At 42.0% G+C, this 14,413-nt stretch overlaps 1 protein-coding gene across 5 annotated transcripts in view; it reads left to right on the forward strand.

The window, feature by feature from the left end:
• UGT8 (UDP glycosyltransferase 8) overlaps positions 1-14,413 on the forward strand; it is a 47,708-nt gene that overhangs the window by 15,148 nt on the left and 18,147 nt on the right. For 4 of the 5 annotated variants that reach the window (XM_049815192.1, XM_049815194.1, XM_049815191.1 and 1 more), the window contains exon 2: positions 5,401-6,224. In XM_049815192.1, the coding sequence (XP_049671149.1) occupies positions 5,403-6,224 (822 nt within the window). In that variant the 5' untranslated portion in view covers positions 5,401-5,402. Of the gene's footprint in view, positions 1-1,072; positions 1,445-5,400; positions 6,225-14,413 lie in introns of those variants that run through there. The other variant, XM_049815193.1, reaches the window with a different exon arrangement.

Genomic DNA, 14,413 nt, shown 5'->3' on the forward strand with positions numbered 1-14,413 from the left:
TTGAGAGTCTCTTTTGCTTCTGTATCTCATTATAATGGAGGAAAACACTGACAATGGTATTGCTGGCTTGAAAATGTTTTTTTTTCGTGAGATTCAGAAATAGCAGGTAGGCAGCCAGTGGTGTAAAACAGAAAAAAAACCCCAAACTTGTCTGTAATTTTTAATTACGAAGTGATTAGCAGATTATTAAGGACTGGCAGTAAATCTAATCTTCAGTGCGTATTCCAGTACTGTAATTGACTGTTAAATTATTAATTGGAATTATTTTAAACCCATTTTTAACATTGAAATATAACTACAGTATTAGTTCACTTCTATAATATTAATTTAAACATTAAGACTTTTTCTTATAATTTATATGAAAATAAACATCGTTCAGTTTGTTTCCACATTGCCTAATTTTCAAGTTTCAGGCCTTTGTGAACAACTGGGGGGAAGGATCCTTCCCTTTATTTTTTTTTCTCTGAAAGTCACCAATGTCTGTATAGTCACACTTCTTGTCCTTGATCCTGCTTGGTCTTTCTGGGTGAATGGAAAAATACTTTTTAAAAAAAAATAAATCAGGATTTGGAACTCTTTTGGTCAGCTGAAAACATCCCTTCAGCAGTCTTCTGTAGATGTGCTTGGTTTTCTGTAACCAGAGCTTTCTTTAAAGCTCATACTTTCTCTTTCATTTGAAAAAAATGTATAGGTCATTAACTTTACTAGAAGCTGTTGGAATAGGTTTAATGTTTAACCTCTTGGTATTTCTTTTAATATTTAACTTTTTCTTGCTGCACTCGAATAGGTGATCTCTTTACAGTTGGCAGTTGGTTTTACTCATATAAAGCCACTCTGTGTCTCTCTTTTTCCTCCATACTATTGCTTTTAGGGCTTTTTGGCTGAAAGTAGTAATGGCTTCAATTCGGTGACAATTTTGTGGGGTGTTGTTTGGTTGGCTGGTTTTGGTTTTATCAAATTTTACAAAATTTGGATTTGTCTTTTCACCGTCTGTTATAAGAGGATGTTACATGCCAGCTCAGACACCAAAACCGTCTTACTTAATGGAGGCAAATCCTAAGCAGGACTTAAGCTAGAGGTAGAAAAATGGTTTTATATTGTTAACTATCTTGGAGAAACACATCATCCTCTGGCTTTGGCTTTTCTTTCCTCTTTTCTGTCGGGACGCTTGACAATTCTTTTTTGTGCTCCTGATATTCGGCAACAGAAAGCAGTTGCATTGGGTGATGATGCTTTTTATTTTGGCAAGTGATTTATTCTGGGAGTTCACTGCTGGAGTATGACTGGAAGTTAGTGGGAAGAGTCCCTGTGCTCTGGTTTTGATTAACTGCCTTCCAGCTGAGCAACACCTCTTAATTTTCCTGACTTCTGTAAAGCCTCCTCTGCCTAGGCGCTGCGTACTGCTTTTGGAGATGAGCCGAATCAGAAATTCCCATTGAAATAGGCAAGTCTCCGCAGCTCTCCCTGCCTCGGTGGAAATACCTGATGTGCTGGAGGAGCTCACTGCTGAGGGTGGTCAGAGTGAAGGGACGTCGGGGACTGAGCCTGGAGCTGAGATTGCGCAGTTGCGTGTTATTGCCCTGCTGATGGCACTGAGCACCTACCTCGTCCCCTCTCCGAGTCTGCCAAATGGGAGTTAGGCTTGTGATTAATTGACTTACAAAGTGCTGTTACCTATTGCCCTCGTTCCTGCTAAATACGAACTTCCCAAACTTTGTTGTCAGTGAGGCTTCATCCTGCAGGTGCCTGCCAGAAGCTCAATATAAGGTCAATGCCTTTTTTCCCAGTAAAAATGTGGCTTAATTGGCATTTCTCTAATAGCATCATGTGTTTAATATCTCTATGGCTTGGCAGGTCCTGTACATATATTTTCCTGTCCCTGTGGAAGATGCTTGCTTTGAAAAGGAGAGTTGCATAACACATTTTTGAGTAGTGATTATTTTTTTATCAGTTCTGATGATAGTGCAAACTACCATTTCCTGGGGAAGCATGTTGTGTTATCTCTTGATGCTGGTACACTTTAAGAGGAGGAAAAAAAAAAGTTTGGTAAATTGCTTGCAGTTATGTTGACAGATTTTCGTGTTAGGCACCTAGTGCTTTATAGTGGCTTCACAAAGAGTAAAATGTTCACTGCGATTCCCATGGAAATTGTTGCTGCTCAGTGAGGGTGGGGATGGTACCATCAGCATCCCAGGGAAGTATGGCTGTAGTTCTCATGGCTTTTGGTGGCATGGTCGTAACCTCGGCTGTGGAAAATACGCCCTAGGGCTAAGGATTGTAGGTGCTGTGCTCCAGGCCTGTATTGGATCAGAAGATCAAAGTACAGCTGGCATGCCTGCGTCTGGCAACCTGTTGGATCATGACTAGCCCTTAGGCTCCTGGTACCTTTGATTTATACTGCTGATAGAAATGTTAACTGTTTCTGAGTTTCCCAATCCTACACCTCCATTCATGGTTTTGTAATATCGCTGCTGTTGACAGGAGCAGTAACTGAATACCGTGGGAATGCTTATAGCATGGGGAGATGTAATCAATAATGTTTTTTTCCCAAGTTTGATTAATTGTTTTTCTTGGATATTTCATTGACAATCCAGTATTTACTTATTTTTTTGAAACCACACTTGCCTAACAAGTGTTATCCCTGTTGGAAGATAGCTGAGCACGGCTTATTGGTATCAATATCGAACGCTATGCCAAGCCTGTGTACTTCTGCATACTTCTGCATTTGCACAACCCTCTGCTGTGGCTTGGAACCTGTGAGTTTTACAGGTGAGAGCCAGGTGGGATGGGGAGTGGGGCTGGGTGCTGGCACGTCCTTCGAACTGGAGCTCCTGGGAGCGCAGCTGACCTCTGCGGGGTGCTGCGGTTTTCTAGAAAGCCTCCAGTGAAAGCAAAGGCCTAAACTAAAAAGGCAATTTAATAGCTTAAACTCTCCGGCAGGTCAGGCCTTCGTGCTGGGAGGTAAGCTGTTTTTCAGGTAGTAAGAATGCTTTTTCCAACTTTATTGGGCAGTGAATAGGATTGCTGTTTAGTTTGATTTAACTACTACTATTTGCCAAGGAGGAGATGGTTTAGGATGATCTCCAACACCCTAACTGAAGCAGCTTAGAAACCAATTTGATCTCTCCTGATGTCAATGACAATGGTGTAGTTTAGTGAAGATCTCATATGGTACTGGTAATATCTGCAGCAAGTAATTTCCTCCTGCTTCCCCTGAAGTGTTATCTCTATAAAATTGAGCTTTGTGCCTAGAAACAGTGAAGCTGCCAAGTACTTCCCAGAATGCTCCGTCAGCCTGTGAATGCAGTGGTGGTTGTGCGGAGATCTCAATAAATTCTCTGTGTTTCAGTTCCTCGCTACTTGCCCACAGATACCGTAAGGTTTTGCTGTGCATCTTTGTGCTGTGGGCTTTGTCCTGGGAAAGAAAAACCTCACACCAAAAAAAGCGCATCTGCTCAAATGAACGTTTTTGTGCATTTTTATGTGTGTGTACACACGCTACTGCTGGTGATAATTTGAAATTGGTAGAGTTTTCTAATTGATGGTTGGTAGTCTTCTAGGCAGTGGCTAACACTTTTTGAAGGCAGGTGTGGAGTACGCTTCAAATCCAGTAAGAAAACTTTTCACATGAGAAACTTGATTTAAATAGTCAATGTACCTTGTGATTTTTCCAGCTTTACTTGGTGCATGCTTATAATGTTTACAAGTCAAGCCACTTGCAGAAGCTGGAGTAGGACAAAATTGGGGCATCTTTCAGAAAGCTCAATATTATATAGTAGCAATACAAACGTGAGATGCTCTGTTGGTGAGCTGGTAACCCACATAACATTTAAAAAACAAGTGTCTAAAGAAAGTCCTGAGCACTCTGTTGTAGGAGGGTTATAAGAATACACCGTAAGGAGGTAACTGAGTAGCAGTGTTACCAGTTTCTGTTTGCTTATTTATAAAGGACACTGCAACAGACGTGGGTTTCCACATGGATTGGTTTGGCACAAGAAAAGAGCAGGTTGTTTGGTTTGGCTTGCACTTGTTTCTCTGTCCTAGAAGGGTTAAAGCGACTGAGGAGCTTTCTGACATTCCCTCTCTGTGCTGCTAATGCGCTTTGCTTTCATCTGGTGCATACAATGTTTTATAGGCTTTTTCACCAAAATACGGGGGGGAAAGTATTTTCCCTTTCCCTGGCAGCCTGCTACTGTCAGGAATTGTGTGTGTTTAGGACAGCAGTGGGGTTTTCGGCATAGGTTGGAGTTTGTGCTTGAGTGCGTGCTCAAGTGCTGATTTAAGTAGTAGGTTCAGAATCAAGTGCTTCTAGAAGTGCTTCAGTGTAAGTTGGAATGTTCATGTATGTAGTACAAACTGCTGTTATTTCACTTGTTCTCATACACAAAGTGTAACTTTTGAAAGCTCATAGTTAAGTTGGTTCTTACTAGATGCTAGCATCTTCCTGCCAGATTTTGACTTTCCACTCCCATGAGTCTAAGTGTTGACACTAAAGAAAATCATTGCATGAATTTGCATGTCCTTTTAGGAGAAAAAAAAAATAAAAATCTTTATCTTCTCTATTCCCGTTGGCTTATAGGAAAATAAAATGGTACAAAATGTTATCCTTATATCAGGATAGAGAGTTGAAATTTGAAGGAGGACAGCTTGAAAGCTTTGAGTGACTCTCAGACAAGACCTTGTTGTAGAAAAGCTCATAACTGTAATATTAGTGTGAAGTGTGTCACTCTCAAACTACAGAATTAAAATGGACATATTAGAAGTTCCAGTTGAGGGGGCAAGACTGTATTGTATTTATAAGAGTCATCTTATATCCTATGCACTGAAAATCACCAGTGCATCCTTTGGGTCTCGTGTGAATAAATAGAGGATTTAAGCCTTTGGGTCTTTGAATGTAGCATCTTTCTTATTCACTTACTATATGACGATGACAATATTGCAGATGTGCTTTTAAATATAATCCCAAATGTAGCAGGATCTTGCTTTCGGAGCTGACTTCAAGATCTTAACAGCTGTTGGATGGCATGTATAATTTGCAAGCGGTGCACGTGGTATCTCCGTGGATTGTCTCAACCAACCTCATTGCCCCAGCTGGTTCTCCTGCCACTTAATGCGGGTGCCATATCAGTATCTGTGTTGGAAGAAGTCTCTTTGTCTGCCCTTAATGCCAGATGAAAAGAGGGAAGGGGAAAAGGCAGATCTTGCTGTAAACTGAGCACTACCAAATGCACTCTGAAGCGGAGCGGCTCTCTTGTTTCCTGTCACCACTGCAAATACGTCTTTGAAATAGGGAGATGTGATTACCTTTCATGGGACAGCCACGTAATAACTTCTTTTAAATTCCCAGGTAGCATACAAACCTGTTTTCTGTTGATATAATGCTTCTATTTCTCATTTCAGCTATGAAGCCGTACGCTCCAGCTTTCATTCTCCTGTGGAGTGCTGTCGGGATAGCGAGGGCTGCCAAAATCGTTGTTGTGCCGCCAATTATGTTTGAAAGCCATCTTTATATTTTCAAGACTCTGGCCTCAGCCTTGCATGACCAAGGTCACCAGACAGTGTTTCTCCTCTCTGAGGGAAGAGAGATTCCTCCATCTAATCACTATAGACTTCAGCGCTACCCAGGGATCTTTAACAGCAGCACCTCAGATGATTTTCTCCAGTGCAAGATGAGGAGTATCTTCTCGGGGAGACTGACAGCCCTCGAACTGTTTGATATCCTGGACCACTATTCCAAGAACTGCGACATGATCGTTGGCAACCAAAACCTCATGCGTGCCCTGAAACAGGAAAAATTTGACCTGCTCCTGGTAGATCCCAATGAGATGTGTGGATTTGTTATAGCTCATCTTTTAGGGGTTAAATATGCTGTCTTTTCCACTGGCCTCTGGTATCCAGCAGAAGTAGGTGCTCCAGCTCCCCTGTCTTATGTTCCAGAATTTAACTCGCTGCTCACAGATCACATGAACCTATTTGAGAGGATTAAAAATACTGTTGTTTATCTTATTTCAAGATTTGGAGTCAGTTTTTTGGTTCTGCCAAAATATGAAAGGATAATGCAGAAATACAAGGTTCTGCCGGAACGGTCCATGTATGACTTGGTTCATGGATCCAGCCTGTGGATGCTTTGCACTGATGTAGCGCTGGAGTTTCCAAGACCTACGCTACCCAATGTTGTTTATGTGGGAGGAATCCTAACCAAACCGGCCAGCCCTCTGCCAGAAGTAAGGTTTGCTGAGCTTTACAGTAATTTCTGTGGTATCTGGTTGACCTTGTATGATTAGTGGTAGTTTTTAAGCAGTGAATTTCAAATGGGATCTAGCATCTTTTGTTGTTGCTTGGTGAAATACACCCTTGTGGACACTCAAAGTAGCTTGGGGTGGTGGTGGGGGGAACTGTCAGACACAAACTTATCAAAATGAGTTTTTTGTGGTTGCGGGAAGTATTTTGCTTTTGACTAAGGTGCAATGGTACAGTAGAGGAAAAAACAGTGCACGCTATCTTGGAAATTACATCTGTAGCTTCTAACCAGGTGTGGGTTAAATTGTGAAGGAGGGAGAATAGATGAATACTGCTTACACTTAAAGAAGCCTGCTGATAGGTTATACTATCTAATTTCATGGTATAAGTGTTTTTATGGAGAGTTTGCTTCCCTTGGTTTGGTAAAAACGTCTTTAAAACTGGGTTTATATAAGCATAAAGAAACTGTGTTTAGGCCAAGAAATGGAACTGATGTGAGTTGACATAAATGGCACCACTACTGTACTCGGATATGAATTTTTATTGTACAGTTACTGGCCATCAGGTACTAAACTTCAGACTGAAATAGTGATAGTGATTGGACTGGTTCCAGAAATCCTGGCTGCACAGATTAATAATAAGTTTGATTACTTCAGTGTACCATTTGATCTTTAACACCTGATACCCAAGAACGCCTCTGTTTAGCAACATAATGGTGAGTGACAGACAGAACAAAATTTCACAGAAAACCATGTCATTTACACTTCCATTCGTGTATACATAAACAAATAAGATCTTGAATTGGAGATGATTATTAATGGACACTTCTGGCTGGGTGATAAATAGGTAGGTACACCTGCAGTCTTCAACAATTTGCTTCTAAAAATGTCTTGTTCAGCCTTTGCTTATTGCTGCCAGGCCCGCTTTTCATCTGTTTTAGCCTGAAAATTGGTTGTGGAAGGCTGGGGTTGTTTTGTTTTGGTTTGGTTTTTTCATTCTTTGCAGTGTTGGTAGTGTCTTGCCTTAGCAGTACCTTTTTTCACCAACTCAGAAAACATCAGACAGTTCCCTGATTTGGGCTGCTGATGTGGAGCACTGAGGCAATTCCCTCATCTTTTTTCCTCTCCTGTTCAATTCTAATTGCATCTGAGCCGAATGAGAGCAGGCACTCTCACCGTACTCTGAACACTCTAGTGGTTATATCCCAACATACACTGTTGTCTGTTCTCCAAGGTGCCATCAGAGATGACCATATCAGTGCTGTTTCTAACTGGTTCTTCCTGTGTGTACATTGATGTGTTTGTGTTTAGAAAGTGTCAGACTGTGCAGGCATCCCCAGAAAGCAGTCTAAAGGTAGCCCTGTGCTAGCTAAACAAAGTTCAGCCCTGTTCTCTGAAGGAAAACCTTGCCGGCTGGGTTGAGTTTCAGCTCTTCATTTTCCAAACTGATATTTTCTTGTTCTATAAGAAGAAAAATACCTTTGTTGCATGATAAATTTGGGCACTACATTAACATTGTCTACTTTTTGTCTCAGTAGACTGGTCTTTAGGGTAAAAAAATTAACTGTCCTCAAAAGCGGATACTTTCTTTGCTATAAAATGGGAGTGGAAGAAAATGAAAGGAGCAGTTTCCTTTCAATGTTTTGCTATAGGGATGTGTGTGTGTATAGATACAGAGATTTATGTATTTGTACACACATAGAAATATGTGTCTGGAGCCTTTTGAGAATATATTTCTGTATACTTCTGAAATTTACTCTGGAACCACAGATGTTAATCTGTTGCAATATCTTATGATGCAAAAAGGTGGAACAGAAAGTAAAACATTTAATACAACCAGACTGACAGTGACCTTGAAATAGACCTGTGGGTAGAGTACGTGCTGGCAAGTACTTATTATGTTGGTGGGGAAAAAAACCCCCTGTAATTATTTGTGAACTGAGATATTATTTACCTTCTCTTCAGTTTTATTGGGCAATTCATTCTTACAATGTTCTAAGCACAGGATTTGATTGAAAGCGAGAGAGACAAGGTGAGTGTGTTCATCTTTTATCATATAATTTGTCCGTGCCTAAACTGTTATGCATAATCCACTGTGGTATGTATTGTAGGTAAATTATTAGGCAATCAGTTTGTTTTTACTGAACAGTTAGATGAATTCATAACTGTCGCTTTATTCTGGCAGATTAAAATTGGATAGCTAGTGCTGCCACTGTTTTCAGCTATTGCTGCATCTCTAAGGCAGGAGCCTTTGCTAATTTATTTTCTGCAGCTTTTAGCCTGGTGCATTAAGGTAAGCCAGAAGCAGAGCTGGTTCATGTTTCTGTGCTGGGCTGGAAATGGTGATGCTTCAGGAACTCTCTCATAAATGAAAGCGATGTTCCTGGCCAGAGGTGATCATCAGAAGAGAGGGGCGTGTGGCTGGACATAACGGCTTCAGCAAGCAAATTTAAGCTGCTATTGCAAGCCATTCAGGTATCTTACGTTCTCCAAAACTGCTTATAAGTAGCCTATCCGCATTTTCTGGTAGAGTAGTGTTGGAGTAAAAAATACGTGCTCAACGCAAAATACCAAGCACCTCAGCAGTGGCACTGCTGCCTTGTTGGCAGAGAGAGGGTTATTTTTTGAGGGGGGTGGGGTGTGAAAAAGGAAAAAAGTGGTTTGTTTAGCCAAATCAGATTTCCTACACATAACTGAAAAGCTCTAGTTTTCTGCTAATATGTAACATCTTGAAAAGGCAGAGAGTAGCAATTAATCAAAGAGGAGACAAAGGTCAAGGCCTTTTAAACTATTATGGGATGGCACTTGTGTAATTCTAGGGGATGTGGTAGCTCTGTTTTGTGGTTGCTCAGAGACTGCACCTGTGTTTTCCTTAAGCTTTCTTGAAAGAAAAGTTAGAAAAACACGGCTTTAAAGGCAGCATGTAGCAGGAGGTGCTGAATGTCCATGTTCTGTAACAGCGAGTGTGTGAGGGGAAAACCAAACCTGACTCTTGCTTTGCTCTGTCCCTGTCCCATCTACGTGAATATTTGGGTTCAGGGCAGTGGAAGGGTTCTGTAAATCCCGCAGTCATCCCCACGGACTGCCTGCATGTTCCCTTTGTAGAGTATTTTGGTGCAGGTAAACTAGATTTATTTGGGAGGATGTTAAGCTGGAAGCTTTATTTCACCCGCGAACCAAATGCTTTCTGGTGTCTGATGGGAGACACGAGGGTCTCTGTAGCAGGGTTTGGCGTTTCGGGTGGCGTGAAGCGACGCGCTTTGCGGGGAGATGCTCAGATCAGGGACCACAGCAGATGCAGCCAGAGCCAAGCTGCCGGAGCGTGCCGAGCCTCTGCCGTGCTGGCACAGCGCGCAGGTCGGGGCAGGCTGCAGTCCCTGCAGGGACCGTATGTTAGCCGCGCATCTCACACCTCGCCAGTGAAGGGAACTGGTCTTACTGGGCTGTATCCTTACTGCTCCGCACAGGCCGGCGGTAGCAGATTGGTGCTGTTAGCCAGTGCGGCGGGCAGGATTTTTAACTGCTGCTGAGCTCTATAGCCGTGACGGCTGCAGCGTGCGGCACCTGGCTGCGGCATGCAAACCGTGTCTTCGGCTTGCAGCCTGCCTGGATGCCTTGGGGAAACCTTCACAGATCCTTTTTTCTTTTTTCTTTTTTTTTTCCTCTCCCTCTAAGGCAGTGCCCCGACGCGGGTCCGTGCTTGGCGCAGCTCTGTTTTTGGGAGGGCTGATGGTTTTGAATTGCATAGAGGACAGCACGAGCACGATTAGCCGTAAAAGATCAAACGCTAGGGACAGACTGAATATCAAGTCCTTAAGGTCATTGCTGACTTAAACTATAAAGTGTATGGTGTTAGCTGGCAGTGTTTTACAGATAACTGGCAGTGGCCATTAGGAAAGTGAAAGGCTCCTCTGCCTCTTTCTTATTACACTTTTCCAGAGGGATCTTGCAAAGCCGAATGAAGCTGGCTTTTTAAAGTAACACACGTTTTAAGAAACAACGGGGAAACCTCCGCTATGGCATTTATATCTTGTGACTAGGTTGATGGGTAGCTAGGCATTAATCAGCCTGATAAGATATGTCCTTGAATCAGGGTAGCAACCCGATGGGTGCTACAGGCAGCTGCCTCGGGAAATACCTGGTGCCTGGTGAGGAGGGGACAGAACACCCTGGAATGAGCAGGTGTCGTCGCTGCGGGAAAAGCAGCCGAACAGTCCCAAAAGGCCTCCTTTCTGTCAAGTAATTAATGGTGTAGGTGCATTTGGGCATAGGTTGGATCCTGCAGCTTGGATACAGTTGTACTCGAGACAATCTGTGTCAGTGTTTACAAAAAAAACCCCAATCACAAACTAAAACGATGCGTACCCTGTAGTTTTTAAGTTCAGCTGCTGCTTTTTCACATCAGCACACTTTTTAAAGTTTTATAGCTACCTCTGTGTAACAGTATGGTTTTTTCCAATGCTGATCTTGTGGCGGTACTTTGGACTGAATGCCATTTGTCATTGATAGGAAAAGAGAAACAAATGACAGTTTGTGGGTTTGTGGTTTTTTTTTAATTCTTCCGTACCTGAGTAAACTAAATTTGTGCTACAAAGGAGGGTGTTCATGTTTCAGAATTAGAAGCTGTCCTTTCAGCCATTGCTGTCAACAAATAGTAATTACAGTAACTTACTCCTCCCTGTAGATCTCTTATCTAATCTTACTATATAGATTTAGATCTATGTAACAAATTGGTGGCTTTGAAATACTTCACTAAAAAGTTTGGGTTTTTTTCCCCCGAGTCTTGCTGACAGTTGTATGTTTACTAGGCATGTGTTAGCTGATACTGGTATTTATCTTTAAAATTAGGTGGAAGAATAAAGAGATGTTTTACTCCTTAGATCAGATTTTTCTCCTTTGTTCAAATTCAAGGACACCGTCTATAAGCTCTTGCAGACTGTAGCAGTAGATTTTTTGTGCATGGCATAGCACTATCATTTTACTTTTTTTTTTTTAAGTCTGGGGAATAGTTCTTACAGAGCTACTTTTGACAGTAAATTTCTGGTCATGTGAAGCAATTCTAGAGCTGTTTTAAAATGCATGTGATTGTCAGCTGGGGAGGCAAAAAGTCTTTTAAGGATGACAGATTATGGGGCACTGTGTAAATTCTGTGCTGAACCATACGATCATGTATTTCAGCTCTGAAATAGATTTCCACCTAAGGTTTCCGCCCCTCTCTGCAACAACTGATCGTTTGCTACACAAGTGAGCGTTGCCTGAGCTCTTCAGGTACCCACAGTCATAAAACTGCCGTAGTCTCCAGTCTCAGATGCTCCGGTGTAGCTAGGTTGATGCACCATGTCTATTCCTGCTATACTGCTGCATTTTAAATTCGGGAAGGTACGTGACTCAGCATCTACCTGTGTAGCGTAAGACACAGGGAGAAGGATGCAGGGCTGATTTCAGAAGTCAGTTAAGTATCTCCGGTAAAACTTGTTCAGGAAGGCAGGCCCTCCAAGTACACATGCCAAATGTAAGCTGGCATCCAGTGGTGTGATGAGTGAACACCAAACCTCTTCAGCAAGCCTGTGCTGTTCATCAAAAAGCAAGTTTGCTTGGTTCGTGGATTGCAGTACGAGGTGGTTATGTCTTCAGCCCAAATGATTGTGTGTATTGGGAGTGGAAAATGCAAGGTTTGGGCCTTGGATATTGCATAGGTCAAATTATTAATAAAGTTGAAAGCAACAGAAGTTACTTTATTTTATTTCTTTACCAAAAAAAAAAAAAAAATCGAACAGGCTAATATAAGCTACTATTATAAACAGGTTTTTGGTTTTAAATATTCTAATTAATCATTTTTTTATCGGAATGCGCAAATCAACAAGACTTATTCACTTTGGTAGTGTGTAGGGCTTTAACTGTGAGTGTTACTTGCAGGTTTTTAAGACTGACCTGTATGTAGGACAAATAATGACCTGGTGTTTTTTCTATGGTCTACTTCTGTACCATACTGCAATTTCTAATATTATGTAGGGAAACAGAAGATAGGAACTTATTTCCAAAGGCATACTTTTTCTGCAGTATTTGGAACGTGCTTGAGTTCAAACACCATGTTTGTGTAATTTGGGAAATTGGGATGTGTTCAAAGCTGACACTTAAGAGCAGCAAGCCTAATTATTAATATTACTGACTTGAAAAAAAATAATCTTTGTAATCAAGGCAACTTTTCCTTTCAGATGTCCTAGTTGCTTAAAGGTAGATAACTCGTGTTTGAGCACTTACATATCCTGTGGCTGGGTTAGTGTTAGACAGCACTTGTCATTTGTGGTGGTGAGGTGTCTGCAGCAGGGACCTCCAGGAGAGGTTGGAGGCTTCTGACGAAGAACTGAACGTGATGGATAGGGAGGAGGAGGGACGGTCTCGTGCCTGGCTCCCTGCCCTGGTGTTAGTGGCTGAGAGTAGGTGGTACGTAACCTCTTCTGTGCTGTGGCTTCAAGCACCTCTTATCTGACCTTTTGAAGAGTGCTGGGAAAATCAGTAATGTATCTTCAGCTTCCCTGCCTAAAGAAAGCATCTGTCTTCCAAATAATGCCGTTCTCACCAAAAGATTGCCTTCAAGGGAATCGTAGTTTCAGGGAGTCAGTTCACATTTGGCTGAAACCTGGTGTACAGTAATTTTTTCAATGCCTAGGCTCGGTGGGTATCCTTTACGGATGACCTGAAGTAAAGCAGTCTTTGATATCCTGACTGAGCAGTCTTGACAGTGAGCTTGTTGTAGGTCACAACAGCACCTTGAACAGAAGTTTCATTATTAACAAAGTTGCCCTAATGGGTTGGTTTATTTTTTTAGTTGCCTTTTTTTTTTTAAAAACTGAGTAGAATTTTTTTTTTTACACCTCTGCATTTGAGTATTAACTTTCACATGCTGTTTTGCTGCTGGTTGTAGCTCCGTTGCACCTCCCCAAGTCTTCCCAGGCTGTGTTGTAGCCTGCCCGGAGGACGCTGCAGGGCAGCGTGCTGTGCCGGGGTCCCATAACCCTGGTCTGGGGAGGTGGAGGCAGGATACCTGGTGGCTGCTGCGGGGATTCATCTTGCATGGTGCTGGGCTGCCTGCCTTTGCAGCCCTGCCTGCATCCAGACCTGGCGGGAGTAAGAGGTGAAAACTGGGAATCGCTCAGCGAGTGCCGGTGTTGGTGCTTGGTCACTCTTCATGCTTTTTGTGCAGAGGTGAGGGGGGACACATGTAGATGGGACTCTGCGAAGAGTTTCTGAGTGCAATTCTGGTCACCCTGACCAAGTGGAGGAGCAGAAGAGGACATCAGGGAGGTCTTTCTGAAGGATGTGAGATCTTGGAACTTAAACACAGGCTCAGAAGCCAGCTGATCCTAAGCTTGTTAGAGAAGGGGTGATGACCGATGCCCTGTTTAAAATATATAAATATTATATAAAATATATGTAGGTGTGTGTATACATACATGCACACATATATATGTGTGAGGTGAGATCCAGGGAGAAAGCAAGCTGTTTCATCTGAAGAGGAAATGAAGAAGAACTTGCCATTATTAAATCAAAGCTGCAAGTTAGAATTCTATCTCCTACCATCCACAGAGCACAGGTGTCATACTGGAGCAATGAAAGACAAAATTTTCCAGCTAAATTAGTTTATAATATGAATTTATGAATGGGGCTATATGTCAGTATCTGTAGCGCAGAGGTCTGGATTTAAAATTCAGCTTCTTTTCAACTTTCTCCTTACTGTATTTGCTGCAATTTAGATTGGCCTGATGTTCTATGGATATAGAGTAAGTAAAAACAGCATCCGTACTTAAAAGTATCTTTTCTTAACTGTTACTTGTACAGCTTTTCTGCCACATAAGCAGGTACTGAAACTGTAGGAGGATTGGCAAAACCTTGGTTTGCATTTACATTTAATAATCATAAACTTTTCTGTGTATGCTTGCAAGTTATACGGCAGGGCTTCATGCTTAGGTAAATGAACATCTCTTTGGTGCTTATTTTAACAGAATATTGCCTCTGGGGTAATGTCAACAAGGTTTTTAATTTGAATCCTGGATTTGAGGGTACCACTGCTGCACCTGCTACTCTATGCAGTGATTTTAATAACCTCTCTTGAAGGGCAAGCTTCTGATTTTCAACTACCTTCCATTCATTTGAAAGGTAAGGTTCCTTTCCCA

Source organism: Accipiter gentilis, chromosome 12 (assembly GCF_929443795.1).
Source record: "Accipiter gentilis chromosome 12, bAccGen1.1, whole genome shotgun sequence".
NCBI lineage: Eukaryota > Metazoa > Chordata > Aves > Accipitriformes > Accipitridae > Astur > Astur gentilis.